The sequence below is a fragment of the Watersipora subatra genome, chromosome 1 (genome assembly GCF_963576615.1).
Source record: "Watersipora subatra chromosome 1, tzWatSuba1.1, whole genome shotgun sequence".
Taxonomy (NCBI): Eukaryota; Metazoa; Bryozoa; class Gymnolaemata; order Cheilostomatida; family Watersiporidae; genus Watersipora; species Watersipora subatra.
Window position 1 is genome coordinate 67468678 of NC_088708.1, and position 24722 is coordinate 67493399.

The 24722-nt window shown below is 35.7% G+C and overlaps 1 protein-coding gene across 2 annotated transcripts; it reads left to right on the forward strand.

Moving 5' to 3' along the window:
• The first annotated feature begins 228 nt into the window (after positions 1 to 228).
• Positions 229 to 24703, forward strand: LOC137385635 (TNF receptor-associated factor 4-like). 2 transcript variants are annotated; one of them, XM_068072140.1, is made up of 8 exons: positions 229 to 313; positions 13161 to 13304; positions 14071 to 14119; positions 16895 to 16999; positions 17956 to 18195; positions 22465 to 22681; positions 23655 to 23849; positions 24264 to 24703. In XM_068072140.1, exons 1-8 carry the CDS (start codon positions 288 to 290, stop codon positions 24590 to 24592), a joined length of 1305 nt encoding a protein of 434 aa, XP_067928241.1. In that variant the 5' UTR covers positions 229 to 287; the 3' UTR covers positions 24593 to 24703. The 2 variants fall into 2 exon arrangements, with proteins under 2 accessions (XP_067928241.1, XP_067928240.1); XM_068072139.1 differs by lacking the exon at positions 229 to 313 and having other exon boundaries at positions 12968 to 13304.
• The last annotated feature ends 19 nt before the right edge of the window (positions 24704 to 24722 follow it).

The following is a 24722-nucleotide window of genomic DNA, read 5'->3' on the forward strand; positions in this document are numbered from 1 at the left end:
ATCTCTAATGCTGCTTCTCACCTAACCTTTTAGCTCAATGCCTGAAGGACACATTCTGTCCATTCTCTGATTTATTTGTTTAACATCTCTCACAGCTCGCCATATTAAATTTGTATGACATCTTTTATAGCCATTCATATTAAATTTCAGTTGATGAATTATTCAGAGCATTTGATTTAGCAATCCAATAGTTGATACACAATGTTTAGCATCACTCAGCTGGTATCCTATAAAATTGAGTCTGCTGAAGCTCCCAAGAGGATGTCCGTAACCAAGGATGTGGGGAGATGATTCAACTTATGGGTGTTATGAGGTACGTTTGTTGTTGACTCTCAGTTATTTCATTGTGGTGACAAAAGTATGATACAGTACGTGGTTTTAACCGTATTGGTGATGTATTATTGTAGTAGGACTCAATTAAATTCAACGACTGTTTTTAAGAACGTTTTGAATTAGTTGATGGCAGTTTCTTATATTGTTATATAAAGCTAGTGCTTATTTTCACAGCTATGTGGTGTACAAAATCTGGCTTTTTTACTCATATGCATGAAGAGGCAACAACTTACTTTTGATAGTGTTACGGATTAATGTTGGCTTTATTGATACGGTGATCTTTCAAGGTCAAGTGTTCAGCCTGACTCCAATGTGCACTTGGCTGCAATGTTTATCTGCGCATACACTAAACTAGACATCTGCCATAGAAAGCCTCGTTGTATGTCTGTATAGCTAACTTGTGCATTAAAGCTGACACGAGTAAAAATAAAATTTTTATCAATGCTGTGGATGAGAAAGAGCCAATTGCAACAAAATTCAAATCCTTATCAGAAAATTGATAAGCATGGGTTGACAAATCTTATCAATATACTATTCAATTGCCAGCTGCTATATCCATTTACACAGTTCTTTTTTAAAAGCCATTCCGGTTTGATATTATAAAATTCCTAGAGTTGTTGCTATCTGCGCATCTAGCTTTAGGACACTTACTGCTGACATTCTACTGCTGTCAGAACACAAATATTAGCAGAGTAGTGCTGGTACATGTTAACAGTTTTCATATTTAGTGACCGTTAAGTTTGTTATTGATGGTCTACCCAAAGACATCGTCAGAACAATATGGCAGTGGAATAACTTCCAGTATGCAAAGATTGTAAAATCTGGTGTCTAGAGAATTTCTGGGTTTTAACAGCAACTGTAAATTTCAAAATAAATAAGTACATACCATAGTCTCTGACTAGTTCTGAGTGAGTCAGTATAATAGGTACATAGTCACTGACTAGTTCTGAGTCAGTCAGTATAATAGGTACATAGTCGATGAGTAGCGGAAGATTGGTGTAAACAAACAAGGCGAAGGGTACTCGCTTGTGTAGAGATAGTACTCTGTTGATAATACTATATTTCTTTCATCAGGTTTGTCAGCAAAGTTTTGCAACATAATATTGTAGCCTCATTTTGGTGTGATTGCTAACAAGATAGGTTTTGTTTTTCCCATAGGTAACAGCAAATTTAAATATACATTCGACAAAATATGCCACTTTTCAAGCCCAATAACAAAAATTTTTTGTAGATATTGTACTTTTGTGTAAATTACTCTTTTACATGTGGATATTGGATTTTGTTTTGAGTTGCATGTTTTTAACAGATCTAACATTCTGACATAACCAAGTATACGGGAGGAGAATATAAATAGACTGCAATAGCCATGGTGGCAAGCACAACCATAGGATCTAAAGCTACATTGCAAGTGTCTGTGAAAGCCATTGGCGTTACTGGAGTTGCCACGCAAAGGTTTCTCATTTTCTTTATGAAATACAGTGATATGTGATGTACCCTTTCCCATCACAGGTAAAGGTTCAACGGTTGTACAACTGAAATTCGGAATTACTCCATCAGTCCTACCCAAATTGGAAATTTTTCAGGCATAAAGCAGTCATGCTGCATTACATACCATTCTAATTGGCTAGTTTTTTGGTTTTCCAGGAAGTACAAAAGCTGCAGTGACCTAGAAATGCGGTCATCTCAGTAAAAGCATGTTTGCACTCCTCAAGATAAGTGTGTAACTTTTAATACATTTAACTATAAAAAGGTGTGAAGCTTTTGTTAATTTCAGCATCTGTTGCTGTTTTTGTGGGCCTATTTGTATGCGGTTATGCCATTGCGGTGTTAAATTTAAAGAAGATTGCAGCGTGTTTGGTACAGGGGAACACCACGAACTGCTGTAAAACCACTACATAGACAGATGGATGAGTCTAGAATCTAGAATAAAAATAGCTGACAAACCATCTTTTGCTGTGATTGTAAACTGTAAGATTGTAGAAGCTGGTAGAATTCGCATGAAATTTCAATATTGCTGGAATTGCTAGTAAATGCATCAATTAAAGGCAAACTGTGTTGAAGGCGAGTAACGTTGTTGATGAAGCAGAGATCTTTTTCTCACCTCCGAGTATAACTACACCTTGATCTCTAACCAAGACATTCTCTGAGTGATTGTGTTACAATTTTCAAAATCCTGCATAAACTATGCTCAGAATATTTGTTCTTATCCATCGTAGATTAAGTTTATGAACTTTCTGTTACTACAACCTTCAATTCACTACCCTGACTTCGCCACAATACTAACAGATTGCCAACTTTCAAAACACATGTGTTCAATTCGCTTACTAGTTCCTGGTTTCTGTTTGCTCATTTTTTTGGCATGGAACAAAAACATCATTTTGATGATGGTCACCAATGTCAATAAAAAGTTGCACATTGATCATAGATTTTGACTTTTGTATTATTCTGATATTACTCCAGATTTGTACTCTTAAAAAAGCCTTGTTGTTCATTGTGAAATATTGTTTACACAGTTATTATCTAAAAACATCTGAATAAAATCGTCTAGTTGAATCGTATTGTCAGCTCTGTGAAGTATGCCAATTCAAGTTGTTAAAAATTACATATATTTTTATATTTAAATATTACTCGCGTATGGAAACACTTTACACCCACAGAGCTCACAATAACACTCGAATCTGGCTTTTAGCATGACTCAGAGGTAGATCATGACGTGATACTTTCATGATTCACCTCTCCCACCGCTATCCTCACCAGTCACAAGATCTTTTCTCCAGAGGCAACAAATCGCGCTGTTTTGCTGTTTGCTTTCTCAATTATTGTCGTTGTTAAGGACAACTCGAGTTAATTGCACAGCGTTGGCTGACACATTATGGGTCGAGGTGTAAGGCACAAGTATCACGCGTGCACGATTGCCGTTATTGATTCTCGTGATTCCCAAGGGTAGCATGCATGAGACGCTTGTAACACAGTTAATTCTGCTAACTTGGATGACTTGGTGACACGCTGTCATGGGTAATGACAAGCGTGCGGAGACAGGCAAATCCTGATTGGGTTTTACTTTCAATGATGACATCATTGTTTCTTTTTAATAATCACAAATTCTGGGTGTGCGATGGCTTAGTAGATGCATCAGAATCTTTACACCGCGTTAGCCCATGTTATTTACTAGTAATATTGTATATTTGTAATATTGTATTGTAATTTTTACATGCACACCCCTAATACACTTCTGTCAAATCAGCTCAACTGCCTTTTTTATATGTTGTATTTACGGACAAAACTTTTTCCATACCAACGCAACTGCTTAGTAGAAAGTCACTTAACAAAATAACTGAAATGTTACTCCTGGTTACCGCAGACCAATAGTTTCATAATAATCACTTTGACCAGAATCAGTTGTTTTACAATGGTTATTGCGCAGTTACAGCACTTAGAGAATTAGCTACTTCCTGTTATGGTCGCAGGATAAATTTCAACCAGTTTCATGTTAGACATCACGTGTTTATAGTTTCGATGTTTTGCTGTCAATTCTTTGGTGCTGATTGGCTGTCGGGATGGTTGAGGTTACGGTTTATAGTTTGACTAGCATTAAGCAGGAAAAGGCTTGGGGTTTCTTTCGTATTCAACTGAAGTTGTTTCACAGCAACAATTCATAACGTCATTCATTGAGGGCAATAGTCCGTAGTGCATGTGAGAGTGCATTCTGGAGTTTCTAATCAAATAAATTCTGGCGCATTAATACGAAAAATAAAAATTTTAAGATTACCGAAGTTTGTGCATCATGCAATGTTTGTGACCTGTTCAAGCCAAGTTATATACTCTACACGCTAGGTGTTCAGGGTGTTTATTAAAAATTGAATAGCAAATTTACAATAAATTAGTTGTATAATAAAAATGCAAATGAGTGCTCAGTCAATAAAAGGTAGCATGGCGTCATGTAATCTTCTAGAGAGAGAAGGCAGCAGAATGTTTTATCATAGATAGTAATTACTGCCATAAGGCTGAGGAATGATGAGATAGCAGGCTACAGATGACAACTATTACATACATGTAGATTTAATTAAATTATATAATAGATAAATATTTATAGGTTTTTACAATGGTACCACTAGAGACCTTCAACCGGTACTAATCATTAATATACCGGATATTATAAATAATATACAATGGAATGTCCCAGTTACACAAGCTGGGTAATCACATTCCTATCTCCGGTCTGCATTGGTTGGAGCAATTATCATTGCCTAGAGATATGCTAAATACAATATAATCATAGTAAAATTATATCCATTTATGATAATAAATCATGATAGCAATGAATGTAACAAATCGGGAAGATCTTTTGACTCATGCTGATCTACTGGATCAGATCAAACTTTGAAATCATTCGGTGACCTTTCTCATTCTAACCTTTTTAATTTTAAAAGCATTACCAAACACATTGGGGCCAATCAAACCAGAATAGAATATGCCAGCAGTGATCATCAGAATATATATAAACCTGTTTCGTATTTTTTTTCTGTGAGCTTCTGTCAATTACTTTAACGTAAACTGTTTAAGACTTTGGCGCCTCTTTACAGATCGGTAGTTTATGGTATAAAAGACTGCAATCCGGTTTCTAGCAATGGTGACCGGACTCCCCTCTTTAAATCTATATACAATGTAGCTATAGATTGGGAGGCTATCGTGATGTTTATTATGTCTAACGGTTGCTAGGGCACAAGCTGTCTATGACAATGAGCAGCTGAGATATTATTCATGAGTTGAAAGTTGGTTCATAGAAACATGTTTCCTTTTCATACAACTCAGTAAAATGACTTGGGAAACAATTCGTATTGCTGTGCATGCTGGTGGAGATAAGCTTATCTTCAGAACTGGATCTGAGGAGGACGACGACTGGTAACTATATACCAAGTTCTCTTTGCATAAATTCTATATATTTATGCAAAGTTCTTTATTAAGTTCTCTTTCGATAAATTTTATGTATATATTTAATAACCAATTAGTCTGGTTGACAGGGTCAAAGAAAGGTATGAGTTGCTGCTTATTAGAATTATAAAGAATTAGCAGTAAGTTCAGCGTTGCTCGCAATTCCTTAGATTTTATAAGCAAGTCGCGATCCTACATTCTAATCTAAATTTTCTTGCTAAGAACCTCAAATGAGTGTGAGAACTCCGTGCCTTCCTGTCTATATTGTACTTATACTAGCCGAATGCCTAGCATTGCACGGGTATTAAAAGACAGCTTATAAGCAGTTGCAGGTAAAGTAGCTGCTTGCCATTAGTCTGGCACGCTAGTATCCGTATCGCTAAACTTACCAATATGAGCCATGAGAGCAAGCTTTAGTCATGTTGTATTGCCTAACGCAGAATTCTATGCCTATTTTAACCGACATAACGGCTCATATCGCCTCAGAATTAAATGCATTTCGCGTAGCTTAATTGGTAAGATATTTGCCTGGCAAACGGGAGGTTCTGAGATCAAATTCAGCATGTAATGAATATTTCATGTGGAAGCTTTAATAGCTATAGCTGAACAAAACACACACATAAACTGAGATTTATATATAATATAGATAAATCTATTGTTCTATTTTTACTTTTTCATTTCATTTGCAACTAAACTATCGTAACCACTAATAACATATTCTGGCATTGAACCCGGCGATGCTCGGAATCTTTTTTGTTTTCAACAGAATTTGATTTTAATTTAAACCGTAAACGCGTTCATAAAGGGCAACTGTCCTTAATCCATTTCTAATCGGATAGATGGTGGCACATTAACAGTATATGCAAAACAAGAGTTCACAATAAGATTTCCATTTAAGCCCCATATTGCTTGCATTGAGCCTCCTCTCATAACTCTCTCCTCGCACGGAAAAAAAATTCCTGTCACACTCTTTCAGGGCAATGACCTATTAGCCTAGTTGGAAGAGTGTCGGTATGCTAGCCTGAATAACATGAGTTCCAGACTCGCACATTGTAATCTTTTACAAAACACCTTAATTACCACCTAGATTTGTTCTTCAATGCGATGATTTCAAGACGGGCAAGATCAGAATTTTATGATATAGTAGATAACTGTATATTTTGAAACTGAGCATTTAAAAAAATTCTTCTGTTGGGCATGTCGCACTCCAGCTTCATTATGAAAAGTATTCCTTCTGGTAATAGGCTGCTGTATTACATGCGTTTATACTGGCACTAAGTCTTAGCACGCTCCAACAGGCTTTATTATTAGTGTAACCAAAATGAGCCTCAAGTTAAGGTTAGAACTTGTTGACTTCCCTTTCAACAGTCACCATGTATATGTACGCTGAATATAGTGAGAGTGAAAGTCTGAATCTATATGTATAAATCTAAGCATTGGTTTGTTGGTCTGTCATATGTCCATTTGTAGTGATAAAATATGCATGGCTACAGCATTTGCTAGCGTTAGGAACAGTAAAACTGCTTCGCACTGGAATTGAACATAAAAGCATCAGTTTTGCAGACAGGTGCACTAACCATTGTCATACTATGGAATAATTGTGGTCATACTTATTACACCTACCAATATTTAATGGCACAAAGGACATCCATTGTACTAGAAAAAAAATTTGTGCTCTTACTTTCCCAGAATTCTCTAAATCTATATACCGGTATATATTTTTCAAAGTTGCCCGCGTGTGTGTGTATGCGTGTCCAGCTATAGCTATTAAAATCTTGGAATTAAAATTCCGCATATAAATGGATTTGAACTCAAAAAAAGTATTCGATTCAAGCGGTCTACCACTGAGCTACATAGGCATATCGATCAATGATGTTATCATATTCCGTATATCGAATGCACACGATAACTACATGTATTTTAGCATTGCGCCCATGCGATATGATGCCCTTGTTAAGAAATATTTTTCGTAAGGTTCGATCACTATATCTGGCGTCAAGGCTAATTCCTTTTACGCAGACAATTATATTATCTCTGTGGGAAGAGCCTCGACATCCTCTCTTCGTTCGGTCAGACAAAGACAGTACGATATCTCATTTTTCCATTTGTACCAGTATCGAGAGGTACCAGTATTGTCGTATTCGAAGTTTTGATGGATAGCTTCTGCTGGAACAGTAGACTTTTTTATACACACACTTCAATGCAAGAATTGTTATTAATACTTCAACATATTCAGGATTTTTATTTTATTTTTTCAGTTTATATTGATTTTATCATTACTGAATCATTTTTTATTGTAATCGTACAAAACAGACTTAGACACTTTAGCTACTACTTGCTAATTATTTCATATTTATATTTAAACACTTTTATCGTTGTTTTATTTGGTTTCTTAATTTATTTGACTTGCACAAAACATCTAACATCAAACTTCATCTTGTTTCATGATATGAAGTTTGAAAGTTACAGTCGTTTGACAAACTTTGAAAAACCTTCACAGTTGTTTTTATTTTATCTTAAATTATTTCAACTACACAAAACACTTTTCTCATGATATGTAGTTTGAAAGTTAGAATGGCAAATGTTATATGTTAAATACAAATCAATTATCTGTGCAAAGACTTTTTTATTACTCGGGCAACGTCGGGCATTCAGCTAGTATCAATATATTAATTAATGCTTTAGTCGGAACATGCTCTCGGAGAATACATCCATTGCATTGCTTCCATTATATTGCAATAAAAGCAATATAATGGAAGCAATGCATACATTATGGTCAATGTACATGTAACATTAAAATTGTTGCATTGTCTTGAATTGAATATAGTCATAATAAAGCTGGCAGTTCTGCATGCAGATGACTCCTGTATATATACTCTACATCTTCAGTAAGGATGAGCTTTGTTATGCTCAATGAATTGCTTATATACAGTTTATACAGAACCATAGGAGAGGTGTCACATGTCTCCTAACGATACCATTTAAGAGTTGTCCCACATGGCTCCTTCACAATATCGATAGGGAGTTGTTACTCCCTTGTTCCTTAATGAATCATAGGGAAGTTGCAACACCATGGCTCTTTAACTGAACCATAAGAGAGAAGTGACGCCATAGCTATGAGTGGTATAAATTATTCAGATATTCTAACACAACCACATACAAGAGGGGATTTTTATGAGTTTTTGTAATAGGTCAGCATGCAATGTCAAAATAAATCCGTAAATAGCATAAGGATTTTTTTATATTCATTGGAATTTATTCTCAACTCTTCAGATTCTGCACTTTATGCCTGATTTCACCATGACACGCAATATTTGGTGTTTTCTTAGAATTAAAATAATGCATCTGAAATTAATATTATGAGTAATTTTAAAAATTATAACTGTACAAGCTTTTGGTATTAAGCCATGAAAATTATTTAAAATTGTGTTAATCATTAAATACATATAGAAACATTTGTAGCAAAGAAACATTTTATTAGATTTGTTCTCATGTACTGTAGTTAGAGGTGGAACGAGACAGGTTTTTTAAGCTCGAGACGAGACTCGAGACACTGTCTTGTAAAAATTCGAGACACGAGACAGTAAAATAATGAGCATTTGGTGATGATTTCACTACACAAGTACTAGCTACTTGGTATATATAAAATTAATAAAACTCTTTTTAAATTGAATTTTCACCTGGTGTAAACGATTTAAATACAACATTTTAATAGTGATATGCATGTAGTTTTTGTAAACAAAAGTGACACAAACAGCTCTAAAATACCGAAGTTATATATTCTAAGAATTTTGAGCTTGATTGATCATAATTATTATAAACATATTGCTTTGTACATGTATATTTTTACCATCTATTGAATAGTTCTCACTTTTTAATGTAATGTGTAATGAAACCGATAGCCGTCGCTCTACAAAGAAATACCGCAACTAAAAGAACACACGATAACACTTTCATTCTTATCGTTTCATTAATGTTAAGTTTTGTTTGTGTATTAGCTGTAGTATGTGAATTATATTTAAATTGTACTCATGAAATTATATTAATTACTGTATACATGCACATGTATATTCTTATATTGAGCTAACGAAACGTCATTGTTAACCGAACACGGACTATGGTCGACACGGCCTTTCGTTCGTTTCTCTGTGTCCGGGCAAGTTTTACCCGCGATTGGTAGTATATACGTAAAAGAGGCCCGAATTTTATGAAGGGCAGTTGGTGTTTAGACACGATACGATAAAATACAGATATTTTACCCGCAAAAGTCTAATTTATTAAATTGGATTATCCGAAGAGTAATTGGATACGACCCGGTATCTGTTTTAAGGACACAGAACCGAACTAAAAAATAACAGGGCCGTTGTCCGGACTACATGATTAGACTCAGTGGCCAACATAATCAATAGCAACAGGTAGTAACGAACCGGGTATAACTTTAAAGGCAGTTGCCCGCAATCCATTACAATATATGGAGTTGTTGCTACCGCAAGAAGCCATGTTATAACAACCGTGCGCAGGCGCTTTAGTTCTATTTCCTGTCTCGAGTTTGGCAATAGTTAAGTCGAGACGAGACCGATACGAGACGAGACAGGTCGATACTCGAGACGTCTCGTGTCTCGTTCCACCTCTAACTGTAGTGCCCACTTCAAGAGATCACTCATTGCAAGAAGATCACATTCTAAGTGCTTCTCCTATTTTGTCATAAATGAACACCCAATTTTTATGTATTTATTATACATTGGCTATATGCATCAGTCTTTATGCACCAGATTAGATTAATCATTTTTAGTTCATCCGGTAAAAAGTTTTGGAGTAGCCTAGCTATGTCTATGATTAGTTTAATGTGTTTTTGACCCAATTGTAGTTGGTCTAGCAAATTCAATAAAGAAATGAGCCAAGTATGTCAGCGTCTTTATCATGAGCAGAGCATGTGTTGTATTTATTTACATAACCCATCAGAAAAGCAAACATGTCTTTGTTGTTGATATAGACTGATTGATGTAACCGTCTCTATGCAATTGGAAACTCACCTTCATCCTAGCTTATGCATAATGTATGATTATGTTAAAATTTAAAAGCTTGCGTAGCTAGCGGTTTCAAGCCAATATTTTACATCTCAATTTCGTATTCACCGCTAATAGCAGCAATTTTCATTTTAGTCTCCCAACTTTATTTCATATCTATGCGAGCAGTCAGTCTGGCGATGCCCGGGATTCTTTCATGTTCAATGAGATAGCCTGCGGCTGGGTCTTTAAGAAGCTGCTTTCCAGGCACCAGACGGAGATTTGAAACTAAATATTATAGCGGCCTGTAGGAAGGCCTGAAGCTTATGAGCGTGAAGTCTGGATACAATCACCAAAAAAATGTAGAAATTCATGTTTACATGAACTAACTGCCAAACAATGACAAAGTAGGATTTACAAATATAGATTATTGCAAACTGCTGTAAATTTTTAGCTGTACGAAAAATATTTTTTTAGTTACAAGTTTCTACCATTAGTTATAATAACAGTATTATAGCTGCATCAGGAGTTCAAATGGTTCGGTTTTTACGCTTGTCCCGTTTCGAAAGCAACCTTAGAAAAATTAGCAACCTATGTATTAGTTGTAGCAACTGCCTTTCATGACAAACACCACACGATAGTCGAGGAGTATTTCTTCTGTGGTAGCGCTATAGTTAAGCTTAAATGTTTATACATTTAACCCAAATCAACCACTAAATTAAGCCCATCAACAAGTAGGCGACCAAAGTTTGCCTGGCTCTGTCCTCATGAACACCTGCTATACCCATATACTGCACAGTAAATATTCCTGCAGTTATAGGTATGTGTTTTCTGGTTAATGTAATTTTATGCTGCAGTTATAGTATGACAGGACTAGTCAGTTGTTTATAAGGTCATGTGACTGGAAAGTTTTGGTTGTTTAGTTTTGTGATACTATAACTCCTAAAATGCACGATTCTTATTGAGCCTCTAATAACTTATCTATTAGACAACCTAATTGTGATTGTAACTGGCATCCATTGAAGGCTTTCTAAGACAACAAAGTCATGTTGCACTCCTATTGCGCAGGTATCCAACAGAGACACCTAGTGGATGCTATGCAGTATGCAATAGTAGCTTCAGTGTATGCTAGATGGTCTCTAATAGTATTTCCTCACATTCTTGAAAACCACAACAAATTACAACATCATCGTTATAATATCATCGTAGGTTAATGGCAAGCAATAAAGACATGTATCAGCTTCTCTGTGCATATTTATTTAAAGATCTATGACAAGTTGGAGGTAAGTCAGAAAAAATTTTTGGCATCCAAAAGGGTTAATGTGGCTCCGCCCAAAGGAGAGTGTAAAATATAGGCGACATTTGATTCGTCCGTGAAAGGATTACATTTATCTTTTCATTTTTCCGACAAGGTGTTTGAAAAACACTACACCACCCTGTATTTGAACGTCACCTCTAATAAAGCGCCACTCTAAGAGAAAAGTTTAAAAATAGAGCGCCATGGCGTTCAAATATATGTTTTAGGATATGCTGTGCGGTCTCCAGTAAAAACTCCTGGTGTACGCTAGCTGGTATCCAAAAGGATCTGCTGTTATATCCTATGATTTGACAATAGAAGTGTGCATGAGATAATAGATCATTATATTAATGTGAGCAATTAGAGATAATTGGTGATGATAATAGATGATTAGAGATTGTAGTGTCAGTTATAAGCTACTATGTCTGCAGTTTAGTTGTTGTGTTGCATGTAGTGCAGATGAGGATAGCTTTATGAAAAGTAATAAGTAATTAGAGTCTTAATCATCAGTGTTTGACTTATTGCTATCTCTGCTGCTCATTTAGCTAAGGCTTCAGTTTAACCAACTAGGTTGGAGTTGTCATAACATGGAAGCTTGAGTAGGCGCGGCACATGGCGACCACAAGTCAAGATGGCTGAAAGATTTATGTGCGTTATGACTCACCTCCAAAATATGAAGCTTTCTAGTAAGCTTATAATTGTTTTAAAACAGTTATTGACAATTATGACCATATAACCATAAAAAATAATATGCACTCTTTTATAAAAAACATAGTGACGAACAAGAATATGATAATTGCAAAGAAATGGTAAATTATTTTGGCAATGTTTCCATAGATACCGCATTTTTTGGGCAAACTGAAACAACTGCAGTACATTTCTATGTTGATTCTGAATCAAAGGACACTACTATCGATAGAAAATCTATACTTTGTTTAACGGTATTTAAACAATATGTTGATTGCACTAATTTTATTTACAATTAAACCACAGCAAAGCTTTTTCTGTAAAACTAATTTAGAAATAAATTATTGCATATTTGCTATTATTTTATTCAAATAATGGTAAGTAGTGAGAATATATCAATTCGCTGCTTTTAGGTTATTAGAAGGCCAAAATAAAATGTCTAGTTTTGCTGACGCATCATGAATGCCGACTATTGGTGATATAGCACTCAGCTCTGCAAAGCTACGTTTTGCAATCAGTCAAATCTGCACATTGATTGATGAGTTGCTAAGGAGAATGCTATTGTTTATGACGTTTCCAGGACAGATCAATATTTTGCATCGCGTGTCCACCAATATTCAGAATGCTGAATAAACCCTTGACAAAAAGAAACATTGATTTTTACGAACCATTCTTGTTGACACATTGGATGGCGGGTGAGGAATGCATATCAGTATAGCAAGAGACTTCAGTGGTAGGCTGTCACGCTTCTCGTGCATCTTTATAACTGCTGTCGCGTTTACCGCTTCTGCTGACTCGGGGTAAACCATGCCTGAAAGAATATCTCCATCGCTCGGGGGTGGGCGGCCCGACTCTGGCGTGTCTTACATGAGTGGTAGAAGTAATGGCTCATCTTTGAATGGCAGGGCCGCAGATGTGGAGATCATCTTTATTGACCCTCTGGAAAAGAAGTATGAGTGCCCTGTGTGCGTCAGAGTTCTTAGGTATCCAGTGCAGTTTGAGGATTGCGGGCACCGCTGCTGTTCCTCGTGTCTACCAGAGCTTCTCAGGCAAGTTATGACCTTAGGTTATTGCGCCCCCCCTCCGACTCTAAAAACTTACCGTAGTAGCGACTAATATTAACTAATTATGTAACTAGTTATGTAATTAAAGACAGCATATTTTAGGATACATTTCTTACTTCATGTTATATCTCAATTTGTACTAAGTTCATGGAATAGCATCTTAAAGTATCATTGCCTGTACAGAGTATTTTGTTTACAATGACTGTTTATTTAAAACATATATATTATACGTGTATATTTTTTGTCCATTCGTGTGTCATGGTTGATAATATGGAATAGGCCTAAATAAACAAGACGTGTTTCGGTTGCTAGTATTAAAAGATCTCATGAAATGTCGGAAAAAACATGTGCCTTATGGTAGTCCAGGCTTTCTCTGGGCAGAATAAAATGTTTCACTGGGAAGATGTTCTGAGACTAGTGCCACTGTTGAGATGTATCTTAGTAAAAAGTGGCTGGCTTTTATCATCTAAAACCTTATGAAAATAGGTAGCCAAAGTTCACACAAAGACAAATTCAGGTAGACACAGTTTGGCAAGGCGGCTCTGATAGTCAGGGGGTGTTACCTAACGCATCCTACTTTATTAAATGCAGTAGTGTATTATGGTATTGCCTAAAGCTAAAATATCATTTCCATCACCTTTTTAAATATTATACTTATAAAAATTGCTAGTTTTCATATGCTGTATTGACTCGTAAGCTGTTTTATTACTATCTCAACTTTTTTGTTTATTTTGATTTCATGAACTTGTAGAATTGCACCGAGATGTCCGATAGACCAAAGCAAAGTGGACAGAGAAAAGGTGAGTAAATCATAAATATCAAATATACTGACAACACAGTTCTGCTAAGGCTAAAGTTCAGCAGGGAGGAGGCCTTTTAGCGGACCCGTCTTAGTTTTCACTGGTAATGACAAGGTTGGAGGCAATGTCAAAATAATCGTTGATAAGTTGTAGCGAACTGGCTTGAGTATAGCCATTTCTTATAGCAACAGCATGTGACTAGACAAACATTTCAACTAAGCGCGTTTGCAAGAGCCAAGAGGGGTCGCTTCAACAATCTCATTTTGCTGTCTCGGCAGCTAAGGAGTGAAAATATGTTTTTTCTGTTGTTCTTTCTTGCAAGTTAAATTTAAGCTGAGAATAAATTTTTAGAACTTGTTTATAAAAAATCTGCCAATTGCACTAGATACCAGATGGAAATGGAGTCCCACCGCGCCAGCCTCGAGCAAAAGTATGTAACGAAATCAAGTGGCAGAGAATGTGAATCATACATTTTCTGAGCTAAGTTGCTCTGCATTTTGTAAAATCAAGTGCAATTAAATACAGGCTGTGAATGTAATGTCAAATTATCATTAAAACTTGAATTGTATCATTCAGGTTGACTTGTTTTCTGATTTTACATCAAGTTTTTTTGAGTGTTCTATCGAACTACCTGGTTTCTATAAAAATTGCATCTTGTGACATTATTTGGAAATAATGCATTTTTTAAAATTATTATTTTTATCGGCAAAGAGCAGTTTTTGATATTTCAAGTTCATAGGGTCAAGCATAGGTATATAGAACATTTACAATATAAACCTGGCCTTTTTAAATCTTATATATTTATATTGAAAAAATTTCATTGCCCTTGATTAATTTCTAACTCTTTCAAACGGCTGGTATATAAAGAACCCATAGCTATTTAAAATAATTATAGAATCAAGTGGAATTTTCAAATTTCTTATTATAAATGGGTTTAAAAACTTTATTTTGAACTTGAATTGAATTTTTAAAAGAAAGAAAAATAGCAAACAAATACTTTGACTCCGTGCTGCCAAGGCAGCAAAATGAGAGAGAAGATACAACCTTTCGCAGCCTTTACAAACATTTAGTTGTGTAAAATTTATTCCTCAGAATATTCCTGCAACCTGATTTTAACACCAAGATTGGACTCTGATGGTTGAAGAGACAGAATGCAAAACATAACTAGCAATGCAATAGCTTATTAGATGTTTTTATGTGGAACATAGAAATTGACAGTGAGCTAATATATTATAACTGTAGCATACTATTATAGACGTATGATGTAGATGGTGTATTGACAGTGAGCTAATATATTATAACTGTAGCATACTATTATAGACGTATGATGTAGATGGTGTTAATGTGACGTTTATTAGTTGGTAAGTATTCTCTGAATATTTTACATGTTATTTCTTGTTATTTGGTATATGTTACTCTATAGGTTTTACCGATTTGAGAGTAGAGCTTTATATTCCCTATAGGCTATAGTTCAAATAAATCAATGATAAATTTTTAAGAGTGGCTACTCAGAACTTGGATTTGCAGGTATCAGCATTTTTAGTACAAGCTTTTAATAGCGTACCCGTAATTACCAGTTCCAGCGTGTTTGTATTTGTCCTGGACTCTTTTAAATCATGCGTTTGATTGGCTAATTCTGAGAAATGAACTTTTTGTTACCAGAAGTAATAAACCTACCACTACAATAATTCTTTTAGCAACTGGCAAAAATAGATTCTCCAGGTGTACCAACCCTAAATCCAACCCTTCAATTTTACTTTTGATTCAAAAACTGTTTTTAATATGTTAAAATTGAATACTATGTTAAATTTGAACGTCTTATAAAAAACTGAATGAAAAGTAAAATTTACAGTTTGTTTAAAATAGCCCCTTGAAATTGGAATAAGTGTACCTGGTAGAATAAGAATGACCTTGAACGTTTGACATGACTGGCTGATCTATAATTAACACAGATATTGCGATATGGCCAGTTGTACACGTGCTGGGTCTGTGTGGTTACCAACTGTTTGGGTATATTGACCTTGCTAAACACCGCTACACTCAAGCATCGTACAGTAGGTTATGCAAGTACTTTGTGTCACTCTCAGGCTATCGTATCAACTGAACTAAAGAGACCAGCGCTAAAAGGTCACGTCATGTTCTCAATTAGAGTTGACTCTTACCATTTTATACATGACGAGGCTAATTTTTAGAGCGATTTTTTATAAATGAAGCACAAAAAGTTCATTAAGTCAATCAAAATAAAAAATATTTTAGTGAAAAATTAAATTGGTCATGTCTAAATTGATGGTTGAAGTTTTTTATGAAATGCTTTTTAAGAATGCGACGTTTAACCCTTGGCTCATCAGCTACGTTTAACCCTTGGCTCATCAGCTACGCTTCATTGAATAATGGATGATATTTGTTTTACATAAAGCAGCACTAATGAACATTTGCTGGCAGCATCTGACTCGGTGGATAATAAGTGGTTATTGAATTTGGGAAGGCCAGTCATCCGAGCCAATAGTTCAAGATATTGCTTTTAGCCACAAATCTATATTTATTGATCACACCTATTGTCTGACGCATCTCGAGTGTTATTATATATATCGACTTCCTTTTCGACTGTTTGTAAATTTGCAAATGGCCTCTCACTTACTTATGGTAATATCATTGGAGAAAGGCTATTTATATCTCAAATAACTGCAACTCTTTTTCTATTATGCTTGTGACTGTCATTCTTATGCCAATTGGCAAAGTAAATCACTTGTTTATACTTGTCACGTTGCAATACAGGTGACAGTTGACAAGACCTTTACAAAAGAGATTGAAGGACTTGCAGTGAAGTGTACAAACCACTCAGTTGGATGCAAATGGAAGGGAAAGCTCAAGGATTTTTATGTATGTTTGTCTGGGACTATGCTTGCTAAGCACAAAATGGCAGTAGATATACATTATTACATACATGTATAATATACATGTATATATACATATATAATGTACACATAATGAATATAATGTGTACAATGTATTAATATATGTATATAGCATAATATATAGCATAATATATGTGTATACATATATGTATATAGCATTCAAATGAGATTCATCAAGGATTTTGATTTTATCTTTTGATGATATAAAGTTTAACAAGATGACTTGTTCTGACTATTAGTTTCCAAAAACCTGTTCTTCGATCTAAGCTAGTCATAAAGCTCTGAGCGTAATAGCTGTGTCCTAATCCCTCTGCTCGCTCATCTTGCTAGACTACGAGAAGTTCAGAATGCCAACATAAATTTTTAAAAAGGCTTATGGTTTCTTTCAAAAAGTTTAAACGCTATAAATAAGCATGTGAAACATTTCTTGCTTACACAAAGAATTCCATTGTGATAAGCCGTAAATATACGGACATGATGTGGGCATTTGTTTTACGCATCATTTAGCGTAGAAGTAGCCTAAAGTGCTTCAATAAAGGCAGTTCAAGTCAGTTTGTTTCAACATACCGTAAAACCTCTAATTGAATGCCATGGCACTCTATTTTAGAGATGTAGATCAAATAGAGGTGGCGTTCAGTTAAAGGTTTTACAGTAGTTCGTTGTAGAGAGACTTGCGTATACTGACTATTAGAAAAAATCAGGCTGTTATCACTTTGCTCATTCAGGAAACAGATTAGATTATATAAAAGTAAATTATATTTAAATAGCCTCAAATCTTCCTTGTTTAATTTCCTATGTAATTAAAATATATAATAGTAAAATTTTTAACATACTGTGTAGGCCCTTACTAGCATGGACATTGACAGAATATGTGGCATGTATTCCAATGATATGTCTAATCTAGAGCTATGCTGTCGGCAGGTTCATTTTGATGACTGCAAGTACCTGAGTGTGCCATGCCCAAGGAGCTGTGGTGCTGAGTTTGAGAAACGGTTTGTTGACAAGCATCTTAGAGATGACTGCCCGAAGCGAGATATGACCTGCGAGTTTTGCAAGAAGACTATCGCCGTCGATGAGGAGTTCTCTCATCTCAACGTTTGTAAGAGGTTCCCCATCCCGTGTCCGAATGGCTGTAAGAAGAAGGAGATTCCAAGAGAAGAGGTCAGTTAGCGTGGCATCAACGTATACAGTTAGTTTAAACAATAGCTAGTGATCACAAGGTGAGTAGGAGGGGGACTAGCAATTGGATAGAAGTGGCCGGATCGAAATCTGTAGAGTTGTCTTTTATCATAGAATATCCAAGTCATCCCTTGAAGCCTAATCTTGTATACACAGGCTAACCTCCTACGATCCTAGACTGTATCAACAACTGTTCATCGATTGTGAAAGCACTTTGAATTGCAAAATTCATTTTTAACTGGATATCACATCGAAGCTCCAAGCTTGTAGACCTAATTAAAAAACAGAAATTAAATATAGCAAGTGGTTTTTTTTACACTCTTTCAAAGAAAGGATGTTTTATAGGTAACTGAAGAAACATAAGGGTTGCTGTACACAGAGCCTGATAGAGTCTGATAGAGTGTGTATATTTATTATGTATAGAAGAACATATAGCTTTAGTGTAAAGCTCTTGTTACTGAGGGGAGGGAGCTACCCTTGTCTCTTTTTAATCTTTTATTATTTCATTTCAACCAGTATGTCATTAAAAACTATTGATTGACAGCAGTATTTTTCATTTTTGCGGTCAGGTAAAAGTGCCCTTGGTATGTTGGCGATATCTCAAGAACTATTGGTCTCATCAAGTTGTAACTTGAGAATTATATTTAAAACATTCTGCGCAGAGTGACCAAATTTTTATAGTCTTACGTAAACGGAAAGTACAAAAAAATCAAGTGAAACTACGAATGCTAGTTTACTCGGGTGTAGGATGAAGGGGAAAAACATTTCTCCAAATACTCTCAGGCCCAGGCTTCTAAGTGTTAACTCTGACACGCAGGTTTAATTTGTTTTACTGACAAGGGTGTAATGAAGAGGGCAACATATAGAACTCTGTCGTCTCGTCTGTTAAAATGGCAACTGCCCCTCCAGTAGTTATAAATGTTTATCGTTACAACACCTTGAGCTATCACCCTGATAACACACTCTTCTCAGAGATAGAAGTTGTCACGTTAGTATATTAACATGTTAATATCACTATGTTTCCATGGCGCAATTAATCCACAAGTTTGCATCACACGCAAGATGGTAAAAAATCTCTCAAGTCAAGCGAATTTTGTTACTCGCAAATTTTTATCGAATGCTTCATGTTTACGAAAGAGGGAAACAGCACTTGTGAATGTTGCGCAAGAAAATGCCGCTCCGGCTATTCCATTTTTAAACATTTTTCACATTTCACTCGTTCATATTTCAATTTGACAAAAGAGGTGTGCGCCGTTATGACCTTTAGCGTAGAATTCATTTTTTTAACAAAGTGCCCACGTTAATCCGCAACATGCAAATGTCCATTGGAACACTTATTGCACGATAATTCAATGTGCAAACAATTCCAAATTCGCGACATCTGCATTATGGAACATTGTTTGTGACCCGAAGTGATACAGTCCTAACTTAGAAGCATTATGTTAGACACACAGTTAGTTCTGCACATTATCTTTATAGCAACATCCTGTGTAGGTATATCAAAAGAGCGAACATTGTTTGCATAGCTGCCGACACGCATACGGTACAAAGTCGGTAAACAAAGCACGGAAATAGTTTCCGGCTTGGAATGCTTTCCGGAAGGATATTACGTAGTGCTGTCGTCATCTCTTTTCATCATAGCTTGTCATAAACCTTTACAAGTGCCGTACCATTCCTCGGTCATTCACCTCCTCAAGGCTGTTAAACTGGAAGAAAAAACCAACATTGAAGGCTTTTGATATTGAAAAGCAGAATTGATCGATTTGACTATCTTACAACACGATACCTGCTAATGTCTATAGTTCATATTACTATCAACTCATCTCATTAGTCTTCTTGAACATTTCTCAGCATTCCCTTTTATGGCATTTTTAATGCTATTGCGTTCAGGTGGAACAAACTTTATCAAAACTTTTACACGACAAGGAATTTTATTCTAACATTTTAGTGGAATAATCTCAAACTAGTCTAATATGCTACACGTCATACACTTGCGAATGATTGCGTATGGACAGCAGTGAAAGTCAACGACAGAAGTGATCTATTGTCCTTATAGTTAGTTACATAGCTGACCATCTACTCAGTTCATTAAAAAACTCTCCACTCTTATGGAACAATATTATTATTGCAATGTTTTCTTTTATTCAAAGCTTGTATCAAACTTGGTAGCCTAGTAATCATTTAAAAAACAAACCCTATGACCGATAATATCATGGGTGCATAGTTATTAAACTTTATTTTTCTTTGTATGCATCGCTTAGACCTCCAGCCGTAATCGAATCTAAACATCAACCAATTAATAACTACTTGATAAAAATTCTTACGCTCAAGAAGTCGATTTAACATTTACTCGTTATATTTAGTATATATAGTATGATATCGCTGTTAACTTCGACTGGCTAGTTTTTGTCATTAGGGGTTATTATAAACTTCTCATTACCTTCAAATTGACCATCTATCATGTATTACTGCACATCACCAAGACCAGTTATTGCAATATTTCAAGCACCATTATAGACATCAAACTAACTTTTACAGATTTTTTTTTCCATTTCGAAGGGCTTAATGAACTTATTGTATAATTTCTAATATAAAAAATAATTGGTTGATTTTAATACTGCTTTTATTGAGCTTGTATGAATAATATAAAAATAGCGCATACACAATTTTGTTTTAGTTGTGCCAGAAGTATAGACAAGCTCATTTTCTCTAATATATATCTAATATAATAATATATATATAATCTATGTGCACTTACATAAACTCTTTGAATGTATTATTATATAAAGGATAAACCAAGGGATGTAGCCTAGATCTAAATTTATTTTTAACATAATTCACAATTTTAAAAATGTCTGTCTCATGCTTTGAATGGTAAATATATATTGTTCCTGTGTTTCCATAATTATTCATACCTTGCTATGATTGCATTCTAATAACTCTAAGGGATCAGCTGATGCATCCTGGTTACCAGCAGTAAATTGCTGTCACTATCAGCTCCTTTGATCAGCACTTTATTGACTGTAATTAGTGTACTGTGGCCTGCAGTGAGCGAGTGCTAACGCACATTCCGCCTTCACTGAGCGTATTCTTTCTCCTACATTTTCTGTCCTCACAGGTTTTCTAATTTCCTGCCGATTGTGTCGAAGTCAGTCAAATCCGTACATACCTCACAAAGCATTGATTCGCATCCTCGCTGTAAAAATTTTCTGATTAAATCAAATACAAAAATGAGTTAAATAATTTTGGTGCTCAATTACAGCGTCGTGAAATTTTGACTGCATCTGGATAGCTAGCTACCAGCTGCCTTGCAACTGAAAATATTACAAAGTTCTACCCTGCTATAGTTTAAAAAACAGCATGATAACAAGAAGCGTTTATATAAATGACCTAGGTATGCCAAGGGTGGTTGGATGACTTGCCATAGGATGGCTAGTGAGTCATCAAAAGGATAGGCGAGTAGGAAAGTGGGCGGAAAGTACTAACAGTTGATGAATAATTGAACAAAGAAAGTTAGAGACTATACTGGGAGCTTTATGGGCCAACTATTGCCCTCTGACCTTTCATACAATTGTATCTTGACATTCGATGTGGGTTCATGATTACAAGACAGTTGCTGGTCAGATCATCACCCCTCATCATGGAAAGACAACTCATAAACTAAGCACAGGAGTGAATAACATTTTGTTAGCTCTTCGAATCCAGTTTTTTCCCAACTTTTTCTGTTGTCCTAATTTTTTTGAGATTCCGTTAAATAAAGGTGGTGCAACAATCTTGGACAGGGACAGTTATAAAAAATATATTTTGCAGTTATCAATGTCACACGTTTTTTTTCTTAGGCGTCATACACAGAAGATACAGGGTCCTTAACGAGTGACTTCGGCTGTACTATCATACATTTTATCTAGACAATTTTTGGTTTTATGAAATAATTAATATTTCATTCTTAATCAATAAAACTGAACAATTGATAAAAAAATATTCATGCCTTCTGAAACATTTAGTTATTTGGTTGGCTTATGATTAACTTTGATATGGATAAACTTATGGCTTACAGGCTAGGGCACCAGTAAAAATAAGGCTGGGATATATTCAAATCATAATAACATAGCCATAGGCCTACAACTAAAACAGATTTTTAAAAAAAGCAAATAAAAATGTAACAACTTCCCTTTCCCCCCTACTCAGAATCAATCCATAACCCTATATCAATCCATAAATTTCATGCTTTATCAATGGGTGTCTTTTCAGCTTGACGCACACATGGAAAGTGCCTGCACGAAGCAAGGCATCCCGTGCCCCTTCTCAGAGGCGGGATGTGAGTTCAGATGCGCACGTAAAGAGATGAACAAGCACATCAGAGATGAGCCGGTCAAGCATCTGACGCTCGTAGGTCAGACCATTCTCGCTCACAAGAAGACTCTCGAAATGCACTCGGAGATCATGGATGTGCAGAACGAAAAACTGGGTAGGAATTTACTCGCTTCTTTGGTGGTGGACAGCGTTACTTAGCAATAAGCACGGCTACATAGTGTTGGGTTAGAGGAAAGAACTGAGCTGTATAGCGTGATGTCGTGTACTTGAGCTTGTAGATCTTATGGTAGAGTGCCAAGCTATTCAGCGGTGTGTATGCATCAGTGTTATACTTCGGTATGAAGGTTCTGTAGCCGTAGTACTCAGTTTTATAGACATACAGATGGCTAGCTAGCTCTTTGGAGTGCTTTAGTGAAGCATTCCTCTCTGGTCCTGTCAGCTCTATTAACTCTGCTATTCATGTATTTGTTTGTACAAAAAGCTAACGGGTAACAGGATAACATCTTATTAAAGGAAATGAGTTTGTTAAAAGCTGAGTTGTGATTGGTCTGATTGAGGATGTTTACTTCCTGCTAATTGCATAGCAGCATTGAGAATTATTTTGCATTACATTATTTAAACATTGACTGCTCCTTTCTCATTAATGTTGTAAATAACACTTATACCTACTATTTGTTTTGTTTCCATTTTCTTCACTCCAGTAAATTTCAAAAACCTGGGTTTGACATATTTACTCTAGTTCTTGTGTGAGGTTTCGCCGCAAAATGCAAGATTAAATGTATAAAATTATTTGTAACGACTGTAGTATTGAGGTAACACTGTTTAAAACGTTTTGTAACTGATAGCATTTTTTCCGTTGGTCTTCATCGCTCAAAACCCCCGCCTTTAATCCGATGTGAAAATCAACCAAATACATAATTGCTTAATAAAAACTAGCTTTCAGGAAGTCGATTTAACGTTTATTCATTAAGTATGATATCGCTGTTAACGTCAACTAGCTTTTTTGTCATTACTGGTTATTATAAACTTTTCATCACCTTCAAATCAACTGTAAATGGTAGATGCATACACCTTGGGAGAGCGCAAAGTCTAATTCGCATTTTATGATTTTGTCCTTTGTAATGTAGACAAAGTTGATCGCAAGGTGGAGTCTCTGGAGAAACTGTATGGCTCTCAGTTGATATGGAAGATCGACAACTATTCTGCTAAGCTTGAGGAAGCCAAGGCTGGCAAGAAGCCGACCATATTCTCACCTCCATTCCTCACAGGTCGCCATGGATACAAGCTCGCCATGTCTTGTTGTCTTTTTGGAGATGGAAAAGGTGACTATCTTTAACTAAATAGATATCTATAATTGTTGTTAGAGATAATCTATAATCCATGATATTTGTTACAAAGCGCATTGTCATAAATTTGTCAGCAGCTAAACCATTTTCCGGATTATTCAAATAAATGAAATCAGTTTACTTACCAAAACTCAGGTTTTTACTAAAAAAGCATCTTAAAGTTGTCTTCTCCTGGTAACAATAACGTCTGACTGTTGGGGTGTTTCTCGAAATAGAAATAAAGAAATCTGTGAAGAAATAAATTGCTAGTGTTATTGATCTAATTAAAGATATTGCTTGTAGTAGCAGGTACAGTTGTACCCGAACACTCTTTTTCGAGTTTCCAAAAATAAAATGGTGGCTTCTTATGTAATTCAATAAACAGTACAAGCATTGCATATTCTGTTGTAGCGAGAGGAAAGAGCTTCTCTGTGTTTGTTTGCATCTGCAAGGGAGAGCATGATGCGCTTCTGCTCTGGCCATTTTGCCATCGAGTAACCTTCACCCTACTAGACCAGTGCCAGGACCCCGAGGCGCGCCGTAACGTCACCTACTCCGTAAAACCTAATACGTGTAAAGAGAATAAGGCATTCCTCGGGCGACCGAGTGGAGAGAGAAACGCAAGCTTCGGAGCTCAAAAGTTTTGTGACCTTGGCATAATAGATACACTGGATTATACGAGGGATGACACTCTCTACCTCAAGGTTAACATTGAAATGGATGATATGGTTTTGTTATAAACTCCGTCCACTCTTTCTTTTCTATCACGAATTTTACGCATTCTAAGAAGCGTACTCCTATCACTGATATCTCCGGTTGATTGTTGCTGCTTTCATTACAATTCTCTCATTAGATGCCCTTTTATGAAGT

Bases quoted from the DNA above. Each gene is read 5' to 3' on its own strand.
- LOC137385635 (XM_068072139.1), top strand. From the start codon at position 13,063: ATGCCTGAAAGAATATCTCCATCGCTCGGGGGTGGGCGGCCCGACTCT. The intron at 18,196-22,464 runs GTCAGTTAGCGT...GTGTCTTTTCAG, and splicing joins AGGAGATTCCAAGAGAAGAG to CTTGACGCACACATGGAAAG. The intron at 23,850-24,263 runs GTGACTATCTTT...ATTCTGTTGTAG, and splicing joins TCTTTTTGGAGATGGAAAAG to CGAGAGGAAAGAGCTTCTCT.